The following is a 15,298-nucleotide window of genomic DNA, read 5'->3' on the forward strand; positions in this document are numbered from 1 at the left end:
TACATAGTTCTAATAATGATATCTACCCACTGAATTTGGAGTACAAATTTTCATCGAATACTGACGGTCTGTTGTAAAAGGAAGTTGGATTTTGTTGCAACTCCCTTTCCTCCTTTTCAAACTCTTGCTGTAGAGAACGTCGTGGACCAAACTCCTTTGGAGGAACAGGAGGTGCAAGTGAACTGTTATTGCCAAATACTGGTGTGGTCTCTACTGTAGGACGCACAAAACTGCTACCATAGGTTCTCGGAGGTATCATAGGTGTAGCGGGGATGGAAGATGAAAGATTTAAATTTTTGAATTGAGATTCTAGATTCACTTGACGAGGATCAGCGTTACTATTTGTAGCGGATCCCGTGAGCGGTTGCACCACAGGTTGTGAAGCCGCCGAGGACGCAAGACCTTTACTGATCTTTAATAAAGAGTCATAAAATGCCAATCCCTTTGGCAAATCAGCACAAAAGACAGCAAAATTTGCTACGGCTTCTTGTATTTTATCAAAGAATCTCTGGCGTTCCTCCATACGTAGCTTCTCTTCCCCTGATGCGTCCTCCACACCAGAAAGCTTAGAAATTTCATCGAGCTCTGCTCTCATTTCACAGATGGTAGCAGATTGTTTGAAAACAGTAGCCTCGACTCTAGCACTGAAAGGCTTGAATTTTTCCAATTCTACTTCAAACATATGTTTGAGTTCTGAATCTGTAGAACCTCTGTTAACCAAAATCTTTTTGGTAATGTCATCATTGTTAGCTTCCTCCTTCAATTCACTTAGACTTCTTCCACGTTCCTCCTTGAGTAGCCTCAAATCTTCACACAATTGCTTTAATTTACCCAATTTTGAAAGTACTGCCTCCGTCTTAGTGTCATCTATATCTAAGAGACTAGGCTGATTGGAATTGTCTACCTCAAATTTACCCCAAGTTGCCCAGAGTACTTCATTATTCTTTAATAACTTAAGCTCTGGAATGAATGGTTTAACCAATGAAAAAAGCTTATCGTCAGATTCAGAAGCCTCCAATAAAGCAGACTTCAACTTGACAGTATTCTCCCTTTGCTCAGGAGGCATTGTAGACAAAGTATTCATAATCTTTTGTCGTATTTCATTGATTTTCCTCATCTGTTCGTCTACATCATTGAATTTACTATCTTGGACGGTTCTGCTCCAGGAAATCAATTGATCTTTCATCATATCCACTTGAGGATTACCGGAACCCGAAGTGGATCCAGTTTTATACCTAGCCTCCATATCAGTTATAAATTTCGGTAAATTAGTAAATTCCATGTAGGAAGTGTACTCCCAATTGGCAGTTTCCGCAACATCTATCTCGTTTCTTAGAAAACGTGCCTTTTCCTCTGAATAGATACTTTCCTTTTCATATATCTCCATGGGCACGATTCCCTGATACAGCGTATCGCATTTTTCTGCGACCATATTCACATATGGTTCCAACTGTCCTGGAAAACTAGTAGATTTCACGGCATCCATCGATTTTATTACTTCTAATTGAACACTCTGCGGGATGGCATCATGATAGATGAAATCGTTATCCCTTGTCACCTGTCTCTTTTTATCCTCCAACTCTTCTTTGAAACCAGTGAAATCTATAAATTCTTTCAAACTGATTTTATAGGGTAAAGACGATACAAGGTAATCACCAGCCAAATTCAGAAATGCTATAGCCTCACCATACTTGTTCTGCTGTTCAAGAGCAACGGCATAGTAATAAGCAGTTACTGCTTTGAAAAAAAACATTTTACAAGTAACGAGCGACCTCCATTTGATATCACCGTAATCTCTAACCTCTTCATCTTCATCCTCAAAAAACCCATGGCAGGTCTCGTAAAGTGATGCTGCAGCATAAGATAGTTTACTCACGAGTGAAGCTTGCTTAGTGGGATCTGGACCATTTATCAATTTCAACAAAAACAATTCTTGAGCCTGTGCATGACAGAGTTCAGCCAAGAATTTGGTAATATCTGCTCGTAAATCCAAGGATGGGGAATTCAAAAAGTTTTCAGAAAGATATTCGAAACATGCAACTGCATTCATTAAATAGGTTAACGATGCCTTGTAATCCTTATTCACTTTTTCTTTTGCCAGTTCCGTAAGCAATGCACCAATATTGTAAAGAATGCACGATTTCTCCAAGATTACGTTGTACTGCGAATGTTTTTGAGCCTTGAGTGCAGAATCGTATTCAGCTTCATACCAAGTAAAATGGAGTCTTAGTTGTGGACTGTTATTTCCAATACGGAGATGTAATTGTTCTAAAAAGGCATAATAGATGAAATTCTGCTCCAGTAACGCTTCTAATGCCAATTCTCCGTTTGCATTGTTTCTAAGATGATTTAATTCACCCGCCAACTTGTCGTTGTAGAACTGTGACCACTGTGCAGAACCATACGATCTTTTCAAATAGGAGACTAAGCCCTTTTTCCAATCAATAGCTTCAGTATCCTTGAGCTTCAAGGTAGCTAGACACGCTTTCATCGCCGATTAGAGCTGCTATATTGTGATCTTGATGACAAGTACGGCTCCAAAAGCTTAGATTTCAGTCTTCACCCAAGGCAACCCCTGTACGTTAAAGATGAACAGGTGCCATTTTAAGCACGTGAATATCATGTGATCAGATATTTTATGGAGTCACGTGAGATTCACATGATCATGAAATGCTCTTCAACATCTGATGAAAAAATCTACGTAAGAACAGTTGAAGACGATGCATCTGATTGACCAGCTTCATCCACATCATTGTAGCCCTTATCCTCGACTCGGATCACTGCTTTCTAGTATCATGATCAAATCCGTCACATTAGGCTTAACTTCGAAGCCACTTCTGTACAAAAACTGTATCCAAGTTCGTCCTCTTTCCAGTACTAGGGTCATACTTGAAAAGAGTAATTCCAAGGCCAATAAAACTCCTGTGGACTTCAATGCAAGACATCTAGGTGTCTCTACTGAAGTATATGTTCCTCCATCAATTGGTAATTTACCTAGCGTTTTTTCACACCCAGTTGTGGTATTTAATGCACTTATAAGAAGGATTTATACACTAGGTTTGAACACAGTGCAAGTGGGTATTTTCCGCTACCAATCTGGATTAAAACCAAATTTCTTACTTTGGAAGAATAGAGCCATTCAAAACTATGTGAATGTGAATACTGCATTTGCCCAAAAAAAGGTTTCAAACGTCAAGTCTCAAATTTCTCTATGGGTGGAGGAAGCTCTTGAAGCCAGATCAAAACAATTACCCAAACATATGCAATTGGAATGGCAATTGGTCAAATTTAATGAAGTTCCTAAAGTTGTTTCTGTTCAAGCGATGATGATTCCTGGTAGACCATTGGAACATATTCAATTGATCTACAGATTTAATACAAAACAGAGATTAATTAAGTTGAATAAAAAATCTGGTAATACCGACAAGTTGGACAGAGACGTGGTGGATTATTTAGTTTATCTTTGTGATGCTTCCACCAACAACCTCATTCTCATGGGCTCCGTTTTCGAAAGTCGACCAGACAGTAAATTACCAAAGAACTTAGAAGACAGTACTCAAGCCGCCATCCACAGGATGAAAATGAGCGGAGACTTGTTCAGACTGCCCCCTCAATGATAGGAGCATATATTCTAAATCGTGTAAATACTTTTGTGATCTTATTCTCGTTTTTATAATCTATAAAGAAATGAGGACGAAACTTTAGAAGATAAAATATCTCACTACAAATCATTTCGTTTCCATGACATTGACATAACCTCTACCTGGCTTCTTCTTACGTCTTGTGGAGCCAGCAGTACCTCCTGCTAAGTTCAGTAAATCATCTAGACCATTGGCTTTCTTCCCTGCTAAATTGACACCGGAATTACTAGAAGATGGAGGAGCTACTGATGATACTTCAGAGCTACTATGACTGGTGGTAGCAGAGAGGGCAGGAGACGCCAACGGTTCACCAGTGATAGGATTTTTAGGAGCCACAGGACCAGGTACAGGTTTAGGAGGAGCAGTCAGACTTCCAGAGCGAGGCTTGGTCTTTGGACCATTGTCCATACGTTTAACCACAGGAGGAGGAGGTGGTGGGGTGGAAAACGTCTCCTTTTCTTCCTCGGTTGCATTGTTGTTAACCCAACGTTTTAATTTTTCATCATAATGGAAATTCCTCTTTTTATTACCCAGCTTGGCTTTGATTGGCTTCTTCTCATTAGGATCTTTCTTCAACCAGCTGAACCAACCGCTAGAAGATTTCTCTTTATTTTCTCTGTCCTTTTTAGCCTTTTCAGCTCTTTCTTGCTCACGACGTTCTTCTTCCTCCTCCTCCTCTTTGGCCTTCTTTTCTTCTTCTTGCTTACGTTTCACTTCATCCTCATCCTCATCTTCTGACTCATCTTCTACTACATCATCATATTGAGTCTCAGGAGGCTGCACAACCATTGGGGAAAATGCCCTGACTTCGGGAGTTCTCTTGATTACAGGTTCGAAAGTCTCCGTAGAAACTTGCTCCGGTTCCTTCGCCGGATCAAATCTACTGATTGGATTAGGCCTATCAGTTGTTGAACTCTCTTGCTTCAAGGCGGGTGTGGAGAAAGCTTCATGAGGTGTTGAGGAACTGTTAACAAGTTCATCTTCTTTAACCTGTTTGGAAGCCCCAGTTTCTTCCACAAACATACCCAAGCCATTGACATCCACCTCTGGGGTACTTTGGGCTTTGAGTGCAGGAGATGTATCTTGGGCGACACCCTTCGGAAGGTAAGACCTCCTACTAGACGAAGCTTTCCTTACAGGGCTGTTGGTTGCATATGGATTAGTTCTAATAATAGGAGGTGGGTTTACTTTACCTCCAGAGATGGAATTAGGTTCAGATGCTTCCATTCTAATCCCAAGACCAGCCTCATTCTTCGTAGCCGCCGCAGGTGTTTTTCCATCCACCGATTGTGACGCAATTGGTGGGCTATTGGCAGAGACTGGAGGCAGTTGTCGTCCATCAGGCTTTCTCAAAGTCTCACCAGAACTTTTTTCAACCATAGCTGGGGGGTTTGAGCTTACTGAAGGACTATCCCTTGGGGGTGGTACCGCCCATGAGGATTGATAATTACGTAGAACGGTACGCTCAGTGTCACTATCTTCCTCCGTGGCACTTTCTGTGGCTACCGTTGAAACAGGAGAACTCTCATTACCATGGAGCACGGAATGAGCTCCCAAAAATGGTCTCTCAGCCAAAAGTTGATGACCATCGTTAGCAATCTTACGACTAGAACTCTTTGGTAAAATTTCCGGAGGTAAATCGCTCTCCTCAGATGATTCCTCCAATTGCTCTCCTAACAATGACACATCGGCCAATCTCTTTCCTGCGTTTACACTTCCCTTGCGAACTGAAGAAGTATCAGAAACAGCTGAAGATCTTCTCAAAAGATTTGGAGTTGAACTATAGTGCTGTGACTTCTTCATTGAGGGTTTCTCACCATCTGAGAGAGTAGAATCCAAAGTTTCCTGAGCTTTTCCGCTGAAAGGAGGAAATTCTTGTTGGAAATTTGGAACATTATTCGAAGATTCTGGAGAGAAACCCGAAGAAGAGGGGAATACACCCCCAATAGGTTGCATAGTATGAACTCTTCTCAGTTGAGGAGGTGCACTCCCTGAAGATGTTGCATGCAAGGGAGCATATTGAGAAACCTTCGGAGAACCTTGATAGTTGTTCACATTCGATGGGCGACGAACATGTGGTTCAGGTTGACTTTTACCTCCATAGACTTCCTCGATGGGAACCGGATTACGAATTGGACTATGTCCAATAACCTGTGCAGGGATAATTGGGTCCGACTGACCGTAAGAAGGCTTTTTTGAATGGCCCTGATAAGGAACAAATGGAGTTTGACTCAAATCAATTGTAGAATTGTTCCTAGAGGATACGGGTGTGAAACCATCAAACACTTTTTTACCGGAAGATTTCTTCATCAAGGAATCATCGTCGCCTCCAATAAACTTATTAAACGACTTATCCAAATGACCCCATACACTGCTTAGCTTAGGCTTACCTAACCAGCCTGTAGAAGTACCTGCAATAGAGGCATTCAAGTTGTTCAGTTGGTTAGTTAGATTAATTGAGAAAGCGTCTTTTCTCGGAAGATTTCTCAAGGTGCCACTCAAATAATCTGTATACTTTGATGCTGCAGTCGTGAGTCCACGCTCCTGTAAGCAGGCAGCATGGTGAAGTTTTTGTGGGATTAAGACGGGGAAGGCTTTGGAATCTGCAACACAGAACTCATAAATTTCTGAAAATATCATACCCTCTAGAGAATATGGACTGCCAACAAACTCAAACTTCACGTCAACGTTAGGAAGAACTGGAGTTGAAGATAGTGGTAAGTTCGCAATCATAAATAGAATGCAAGCAGGTAGCTTCATTTCCTTACGGTATAGAAAAATACCGTATTCCACCAAAAATTCAACCACAACTGGCGGAACTTCAAGGTTACCGGATGTAGGTGGGGCGATACCAGAAGTAACATTGTTAAGCACAGCGGCTACCACCATTCTCCAATTTTCTAGGGCCCATCTGCCTTTTGCTTCATTGACATAAAACTCCTGGAAAGCAGTCTTAGAGCTCCCAACGAAAACTTGGAAAACCAAAGAAAGCAAATTGGTTAAAAACATGGAGTCATCAGCGGCTATTTCGATCTCACTGGCTAAGTAGCTTTTAACCACCTCAGACCATTTTTCTTTACCCATCAAACTTCCTATTAACAGAGCCATAGAAAAATCTTTCATTTCCAACGCAAGTTGGAGAGCTTCTTGTTGTCCACCAGTTTGCAAATAAGCGGATATCCTCATCTGATTATTTGCATCCAACTTACCAGCACTTGGTAATTGCTTGGGTTGCATAACAGGTTGAGACAAATAGAGGAATAACTCATCGGAGTTGTACAAGACCCTTGAAATATCCTTGAAATTTATATTATCGGTCAACTTTAATTTTAAAAGAGATAATACCGTCAAACCTAAATTATTATCGTCAGAGAATTCATCTGCATGATCCTCTAACCACTTCTGTAGATCCTTCCCTTTTGTTTTATTCTTAACCAAAGGACCAGGGAAAGACTTCAAAAAGTTTTTGGAGTTCAAAACTGTATCCACATTAACAAGTTTGAAGTCTTGGACTGACGAACTTGACCCAAGGAGATATGCATTCTGACCATTTTCACTGGAAATTCCGTAAAGAAATTTTTCAGAAGAACTCCAACTAAATAGAGGGAACTGATGCTGTGAAAGAGCCTCATTATCAACTGGCCTAGGTATTTGCGCATCATGCGGTCTACTAACTTCTTGAGGTTGAGTTGACTTCATATAGGCATTGATGGTAGACAAAGGATTTGGAACTCCAACAGGTCCTGCAGGGGGTGATGTGTACTGATATTGAGGGTGTACAGTCGGAGCATACTTCGAAGTATATTCATTTTGGTTAGGAGCATAAACGCTTGAATTTGATCTTGCATGTACTCTGTTTGCTGTCTGTCTTCCTCTACCATTTATGGGGGGAGCAACATTGGCAGAAGCTCCAGCAGGCGATAAAGCTTCTGGAGCTGCACTTGTTCCAGCAGTGGTAACATTAGCGCCGTAAGGAGGAAAAGGTATATTTTGAGCCGCCATTGGCGGAGCATTGGGTAAAGGTAAATTCTGAGCCTGCTGGGGTGGAACATTGCCAACGGGCTTAGGAAATACAGAAGGAATAGGTAACGGCTTGCTCATATTTGGTGGTGCATAAGGTCCGTTAACTGAAGCCCCGACATTTACTGGAGGAACCCCAGCTTGTTTAGCACTCATTGGACCTGCGACACTCGAAGCTGGAGGGTAGACTGCTGCTTTAGAAGGAGAATTTGGAGCGTACTTACTTGCTGGTCCGACTGGAACATGTGGGGGAGAAACTGAAAAGCCTGGAGGAAGCGATGCTGATGCTCCTGCTGATATCGGGCCACCAGCTGACACATTAGAGAACCCTCTCGTTCTAACAGCGGGCGCATACTGCGACCTCGTAGATGATTTTCGGCTACCAGGCAATGGGACAGCTTGAGGGGCTGTCAGTTGGTTACCCAATGGCAATGTATTTTGGGGCAGAACGACACCTTGAGGGGGTAATGGTGACTGTATTTTACTCTTAGAGGCATTGGCTACAGCAGCATATGGATTACTTGGTAAAGATGCGACAGAGTTATTTCTACTGCTTCTTGGTGGCGCCTGACCACCCAGTTCAAATGGCGGAGGAGAACTAAAATGAGAAGAAGGGACTCCTACAGGTTTAGCATGAACCTTTTCCGCCTTCTTACTAACCAGATCCATAGGAAAATCAAATGCATCTGATTTTTTCTTTTCTTGATTAATCTTTTCGATGACCTTCTGGCCCTCCACAATGTTACGTTGCTGAGAACCTAAACCAGATGACACTTGGGGTTGAGGGGGAACGATGCTGGTACCAGTATTTGCTCTTACCGCCTGAGGGGGCACAACAGTTTGGAACCCATGGTGCTGCAGGTTCTGACCATTTGCCTGAGGTATATTACTTGGTTTGTATCTCGAGGTTGCCTCATGAGAAAAAGTTGGAGAGTTGAGGGAGGAAGCAGCAGCACTGCTAGTATGAGTCTGAGGTTGTTCAGTCAGCCTTTGTTGGTTATTGGTTAATTCAGAAGTCACTGTTCGCACAACTTGTTCCTTTTCATCTGCATTTTCCTCGTCTGATTCCAGAAAACTATCATCATCATCATCCAACAAATCATCATCATTCTCCAAAAATGAAAATTTCTTGGGTTCGACCTTTCCCTGCTGAATATCGGGATTTGGTTCATTTGTTGATTGGCTATCAAATGGAGCCTGAGCCTGAGCCTGAGCCTGAGCCTGAGCCTGAGCCTGAGCCTGAGCCTGAGCCTGAGCCTGAGCCTGAGCCTGAGCCTGAGCTTGAGGTTGAGGTTGAGGTTGAGGTTGAGGTTGAGGTTGAGGTTGAGGTTGAGGCTGAGGTTGAGGTTGAGGTTGAGGTTGAGGTTGAGGTTGAGGTTGAGGTTGAGGTTGAGGTTGAGGTTGAGCAGAGGCCTGAGCTGGTACTTGAACTTCCCATGGCATTGGCTCATGTTCTGACTCATCAAAAAGCGCATCTACCTGACCTGCATCAACTAAAGGCTTTTGTTGATCATTTTCCTGGCTACCATTAGCGCTAACATCTTTGGTGATTTCCAGGCGATTCGCTTCAGCAGCTTCCCAGGGCATTGGCTCTTCTATCTCACTTGATTCACCAAAGAGTGCATCAACTTGGCCATTATCCTCCGAAGACTTTCGCACTGCTCTTTGATCTTGAAACTCCTTCTCATTATCTTTCTTCGCATCATCCCCCATTGTATTATCCTGACTATTTGCTTCAGCAGTTTCCCAGGGCATTAGCTCCCGCTTATCATCACCCGGATCATCAAACAGTGTGTCAACATGTTCTTGTTTTGATTCTTCAGGAACATGGGCGTTTTTTGCAGTCCTTGTTTGCATTTCCTGATTTTGAGTTAATTCTGAATCATCTTTTTTTTGAATTTCCTGACCTTCATTAAGTTCGGAATCATCTTTCTCCTCAGGACTCGTCGCTGAAGATTCTGCGGTGGGTTCAGCGGGTTGAAAAGTTTCCCATGGCATCTTCTCCTGTTCCTCAGTTCCATAGGACCCCCCAAACAGCTCATCTACCTCATTACCGGACTCTGGTGGCTCATCCTTCAATGCTGTTGACATATGATCCGCGACTTCCGCGGACACTTGGGTCGGTCCTTGTGAGGAAACAACATTTGAAGATGGGACGGACTCATTCGTATGTGTCTCAGATATTGATGGATCTTGTACCGACTCTATTGAAACCTGTTGTGGCTTACCCAGTGCACTCTTAGCTTGAGACACCTCTTGCACAACATCATTTACGGACGACTGTTCGGTATTAAGCTTTTTTTCCTGTGCTTGATCATCCGTCGAGTACTGTTGAGAAACAGATTGTTTAACCCCCTCATTTTGTTCTGTCTCTAGAGGGGATGATGCATTTTCTAAAACATTATCAGTGGGTTCGGGGTTCTCCCAAGGCATGGGTTCTTGGGATTCCCCAGTGTCTACTCCACTAAACAGTTCATCCACTTGATTGTCATTATTTACTGGCTCACCAGTTCCCTTTATTGGAATCTCTGGTTGTGCAGAAGCTCCATTTTCATTCAAAGACTCAGAAGTAGCCTCTTGTTCCATTTTTTCTACTGATGAAGGTGGTGATGACTGAACTGTTGAATCCGGGATATCTGAAATGTTTTCATGTGGCTTCGCTTGAGCTGGCTCCTCATCTTCAGTTGAACGCCTCATTCCTTGATCTTCACTTCCCTGTGTTTCTACATTTTCTTGCTCTACGGACGCTTCCTTGTCCGATTCTATTGTATTCACAGGGCCCCGTTCATTAGTTTCACCAGTTTCTTGATCCGTTTTTTCTTGATCCTGTATGTGTTCGACTTGTTCTTCGATTTCCGGTTTCCCTTGGTCTTGTGGTAGTTCATTTGGCGAAAGTGACCGATCGATTGTATGTTTCCTTGAGGGGAAAGGAAAGCTATTTTGTATCCTTGATTCCTGATCATTTCCCGATTCTTGATTTTGATTATCTGGTAAATTGAAACGAATTCCATTCCCTTGATATGATCCACTGATTGCTACCGGTTGCAAAGCCTCTTGTTGTTGTGAAACTATTGCTGCCTCATCTGGTTTCATTCCTGTCATCGACTGTCTTTTAATCTGCAAACTTACTCTACGTTCGATGGATCCTTCAAGAAGTACGTCATTTTCTGATGTATCTTCTGATAAGTGAGCAGCTGCAGCTGCAGATGCAGATGCAGATCTATGGTGTTTTTGACTTGGGAGACGACTAATAGGCAGATCACCAAACTCTTCTATAGCTTCCTCCCCGTCATCATAATCATCATCATTATCATCTCTTGAATCTTGTCCCCTACTCATTTCTTCGTCATATCGTTGGTCTGGTGACAGTTCTTCGTAATCCGAATCCACTGCAAGTTCCATTGCCTGTCCCATAGGTTCTGGCACAATCTGTGGTGATCCCAATCTATCTACTTCATCCTGTGATATTATTTCTTCCCTTCCGTCTCTGAAAATGTGTGGAACGACTTCCTCAGCAGCGACTCTATCTACAACAAAGGGAGCTGCCTGGTCAACGGCCGCATCCAATTCATCCCCATTGGTAATTGATTCCCCAACAGCTGCCTTATCAGCAGCAGCTTTCTTCTCCTTCTGCTTTAACTTCTTCTTCTGATTCTTCCTTCTTTTAGCGTCCATTGTCATAATATCTCGTTTCTACTCAAAGGATTGTAACAGCCAGTACTTTATCCATTCGCTGGTAAAATAGAGAAAATGCAAAAAATGCTACACAGTGAGAATTGACCTCTATTATACCCTTATCAATGTTATCTGTCTTAGCGTTTCTCTATATGCTTAGGTGTATTCACGATTTCAGAGTTGATCTTTTATTCTGAGCCTTACTGCGCATAGTCATCAAATACGTAATGGGGTGATAGAAAGTTACCCAAATATTCAATAAAAAGAAGAACGGTAAAAAGTAAGCGGCAAAAGATAAGCTGCAAAAGGGCCAGATAATTCCTTGAGCTTTTGACGTTCAATCATCTCCTTAAAGTATGGTATTTAGTCCAAATTAGTGATCACGAGACCAAACATCCTAACATCACGATATAACCGAAGCTCGCATTCAGATATCAATGAAAAAAAATCTAAAGTCAGAAAAGAAACTGATTAAGTATTCTACATCCAGCTCATCGCAAGCAAAGAAAAAGGTGAAGAAACCCATATAGATCATGGCTCCTGGTCGTAAGGGTCCTAAAACTAATAAGCCCAAGCTGGCTCCTGAAAAGGAGAGATTCGTTCAGTGTTGTGCTGATATTACATTAGAGTTAACCGGTTCGCTTACATCTGGTAAGACATCAGAGATTAATTTGAACGGACTTATCACAAAATATTCCAAGAAATACAAGTTGAAACAACAGCCAAGACTTACAGATGTCATTAATGCCATTCCAGACCAGTATAAAAAATATTTATTACCTAAATTAAAAGCTAAACCCGTGAGAACCGCTTCAGGTATAGCTGTTATCGCTGTCATGTGCAAGCCACACAGATGTCCACACATCGCATATACGGGGAATATTTGTGTCTATTGCCCAGGTGGTCCTGATTCTGATTTTGAATATTCTACTCAATCTTATACCGGTTATGAACCAACATCTATGCGTGCCATTAGAGCTCGTTACGATCCGTATGAACAAGCTCGTGGTCGTATCGAACAATTGAAACAATTAGGTCACTCTATTGATAAAGTAGAATATATCATTATGGGTGGTACTTTCATGTCGTTACCAAAGGATTATCGTGAAGATTTTGTGACTAAACTACACAATGCACTTTCAGGCTACAATGGTAATGATATTGATGAAGCTATTCAATATTCACAGCAAAGTTTGACTAAATGTGTTGGTATTACCATCGAGACACGTCCAGATTATTGTACTCAAACACATCTAGACGATCTTTTAAAATACGGTTGTACAAGATTAGAAATTGGTGTTCAATCCATCTACGAGGATGTCGCTAGAGATACAAATCGTGGTCATACTGTAAGGGCAGTTTGTGAGACGTTCAGTGTCGCCAAAGATTGTGGTTACAAAGTGGTCTCTCACATGATGCCTGACTTACCCAACGTTGGTATGGAACGTGATATTGAACAATTCAAGGAATATTTCGAAAATCCTGCATTCCGTACAGATGGTTTGAAGATTTATCCCACTTTAGTGATTAGAGGTACCGGTCTTTACGAACTTTGGAAAACTGGTAGGTATAAGTCTTACAACGCTAATGCATTGGTGGATCTCGTTGCAAGAATCCTAGCACTTGTGCCACCTTGGACTAGAATTTACAGAGTGCAAAGAGATATTCCAATGCCATTGGTTACTTCTGGTGTGGATAATGGTAATTTAAGAGAATTAGCTTTGGCGAGAATGAAAGATTTCGGTACTAAATGTCGAGACGTGCGTACGAGAGAGGTCGGTATCCAAGAAGTTCATCATAAAGTACAACCTGATCAAGTAGAATTAATTCGTAGGGATTATTATGCCAATGGTGGCTGGGAAACATTTTTGTCCTATGAAGATCCAAAGAAAGATATCTTAATCGGATTGCTACGATTGCGTAAAGCCAGTAAGCGTTACACTTACCGTAAAGAGTTTACTTCACAAAGAACGTCGATTGTTAGAGAATTACACGTTTATGGTAGTGTGGTACCACTACACTCTAGAGATCCTCGTAAATTTCAACATCAAGGGTTTGGTACTTTATTGATGGAAGAAGCAGAACGTATCGCTAGGGAAGAGCATGGATCTGAGAAAATATCAGTGATCTCCGGTGTCGGTGTTAGGAACTACTACACCAAGTTGGGTTACGATCTTGATGGTCCATACATGTCGAAGCGTATAAGCTGTGATGACTAAAATATGTAAAAAGAAATATTTAAAAACATCTGTATTAAAACCGTTTCCCCTTATTGTATTGTAAGTTCGCATTCACACAGCTTCCTGCAAATTGCAAAGAATATTTTGTATGCACTCTGTCATTTTTTCGAATTAGTTCAGGTACAAATCCCCACCTCCAAATGAGTAAGTATCTGTGGCTCAAACCTTGAGTTTGAATTCTTAAATATTGTAGGAAAACGATATAACAATAGACACCAGCGGCAGTTAGAAGATGCCACCAAGCATGAAGTTCTAAAAACATCCCTAGCGGCAATTTTAGCCATTCACGCCTTACGTGAATCCAAAATGAACACAGTTGATTATCCATATTCCAAGAGACGAATCCTATGAAGAAAAGTAACATTCCTAAGGCCATACATTGATACATGCTTTTTCTAGCCAAATCGTCCCTCACATAATCATGAGCATATTTCCCTGATAGTATGACCACTATTACTGTAAATGCGCCATAAACGGTTTGATGGATTTCCGAGATTTGTGTAACCAAATAGACCAAAGTCAATATTAAAACAAAAATGGTTAAGGAAAGTCCAATATTAAACTGTCTTTTCAAGGGAGCTTTACGAATGTTACTACCGGGTTGTAAAGTATCTCGATTCTCGCATAACAATGACCATGTGGGGATACAAGTAGCGTAGATCATGGGTAGTTCATCCAGCAACTGATAGCGGTACTGTAAAGTCATATGGAATAACCATGATCCCACACCGACCAGAGCAAAACCGAATCCGATCAAATGAAATCTAAACTCTAACCCATTTCTTATTGAACAATACGTAGTATACAATGCCAGCAAGACAAAGCAACTGTTTGTTATGGTATTTGACCATTCGGCGATGTAGGGGGAAACAACATAGTTCTCTTCACACCAATCTATTGTAGAAGTTATTGTGCCCCAATAGCCTTGACTTGGTTCTGGAGGATATGGTTTTCTTAGTCCAAGCATTACCACTAGATCTTTATCCTGTTCATAGAATTCAATTCTCTGCTTGTGGGAGTAGCCATTTCTTTAAATATCTGGGGTATTTTGACTCGTAAAACATGGGAATGTAAGGTTGGTAAACCAGCGAATAGTAATCAAGAAAAATCATTTAGGAATTCAAACGATTTGTTGGATTAGATTAAATCATTAGGGGATTACTGTATGATAAACGAAAGCGATTATCAGAACAATCCAACCCATTTTCAACTTCGGGTTTGCCAAGCCTTTTTGCTCTCAGCTTCGTGTGGCTTTAGCACTATGTGATCTACGTCAAACAAATGAATATATATACCAATTAAATAAACGCATGTAGCTGGCGGGGCTCCTTCAAGAAATCTGTTTCTTCGGGAGTAAATTAAATGCCCAAAGCCTCTACAAATGAATCCACAAGTACAGGAGGACTGAATCTAATGATTGATACAGAACCTTTGCTTAAAACTCAAACTGTTACAGCCGCTGCCACTGAGGTATGTCAACCCCTGGAAAAAATATCTACCGATGTGTTGACAATCTCTGTTGCATAGCACTTAATTCCGGATTTCTAATAAAGTGTTCGATAGTCTTACAGATGTAATTCATGTTCATCCTCCTCGTACAACAAATTATAATAAGGGAGATTCTGTAGTAGCTAACGCCGAAGAAACACCAACTTAATAAGCGGAGCCTCGTATGGAAAAATCGATCTAGGTTCCCAATCTTTCCACAGGCCCCTTAAAACT

At 41.5% G+C, this 15,298-nt stretch overlaps 5 protein-coding genes across 5 annotated transcripts; 2 read left to right on the forward strand and 3 right to left on the reverse strand.

The window, feature by feature from the left end:
* Positions 1–22: 22 nt before the first annotated feature.
* BRO1 (Bro1p) lies at positions 23–2,491 on the reverse strand (the record flags this gene model as incomplete). Its single annotated transcript, XM_002494894.1, has 1 exon — positions 23–2,491. One exon carries the CDS (start codon positions 2,489–2,491, stop codon positions 23–25), a length of 2,469 nt encoding a protein of 822 aa, XP_002494939.1.
* Positions 2,492–2,720: 229 nt separating this feature from the next.
* On the forward strand, positions 2,721–3,617 carry MBA1 (Mba1p; the record flags this gene model as incomplete). The annotated part of the gene is made up of 1 exon (XM_002494895.1): positions 2,721–3,617. The coding sequence occupies one exon, from the start codon at positions 2,721–2,723 to the stop codon at positions 3,615–3,617; it is 897 nt and encodes a 298-aa protein (XP_002494940.1).
* Positions 3,618–3,728: 111 nt separating this feature from the next.
* SEC16 (COPII coat assembly protein SEC16) lies at positions 3,729–11,342 on the reverse strand (the record flags this gene model as incomplete). The annotated part of the gene is made up of 1 exon (XM_002494896.1): positions 3,729–11,342. One exon carries the CDS (start codon positions 11,340–11,342, stop codon positions 3,729–3,731), a length of 7,614 nt encoding a protein of 2,537 aa, XP_002494941.1.
* Positions 11,343–11,869: 527 nt separating this feature from the next.
* ELP3 (Elongator subunit ELP3) lies at positions 11,870–13,555 on the forward strand (the record flags this gene model as incomplete). The annotated part of the gene is made up of 1 exon (XM_002494897.1): positions 11,870–13,555. The coding sequence occupies one exon, from the start codon at positions 11,870–11,872 to the stop codon at positions 13,553–13,555; it is 1,686 nt and encodes a 561-aa protein (XP_002494942.1).
* Positions 13,556–13,589: 34 nt separating this feature from the next.
* Positions 13,590–14,543, reverse strand: YDC1 (alkaline dihydroceramidase; the record flags this gene model as incomplete). The annotated part of the gene is made up of 1 exon (XM_002494898.1): positions 13,590–14,543. One exon carries the CDS (start codon positions 14,541–14,543, stop codon positions 13,590–13,592), a length of 954 nt encoding a protein of 317 aa, XP_002494943.1.
* Positions 14,544–15,298: the final 755 nt, after the last annotated feature.

Source organism: Zygosaccharomyces rouxii (assembly GCF_000026365.1).
Source record: "Zygosaccharomyces rouxii strain CBS732 chromosome A complete sequence".
In the NCBI taxonomy this organism is placed as follows: domain Eukaryota; kingdom Fungi; phylum Ascomycota; class Saccharomycetes; order Saccharomycetales; family Saccharomycetaceae; genus Zygosaccharomyces; species Zygosaccharomyces rouxii.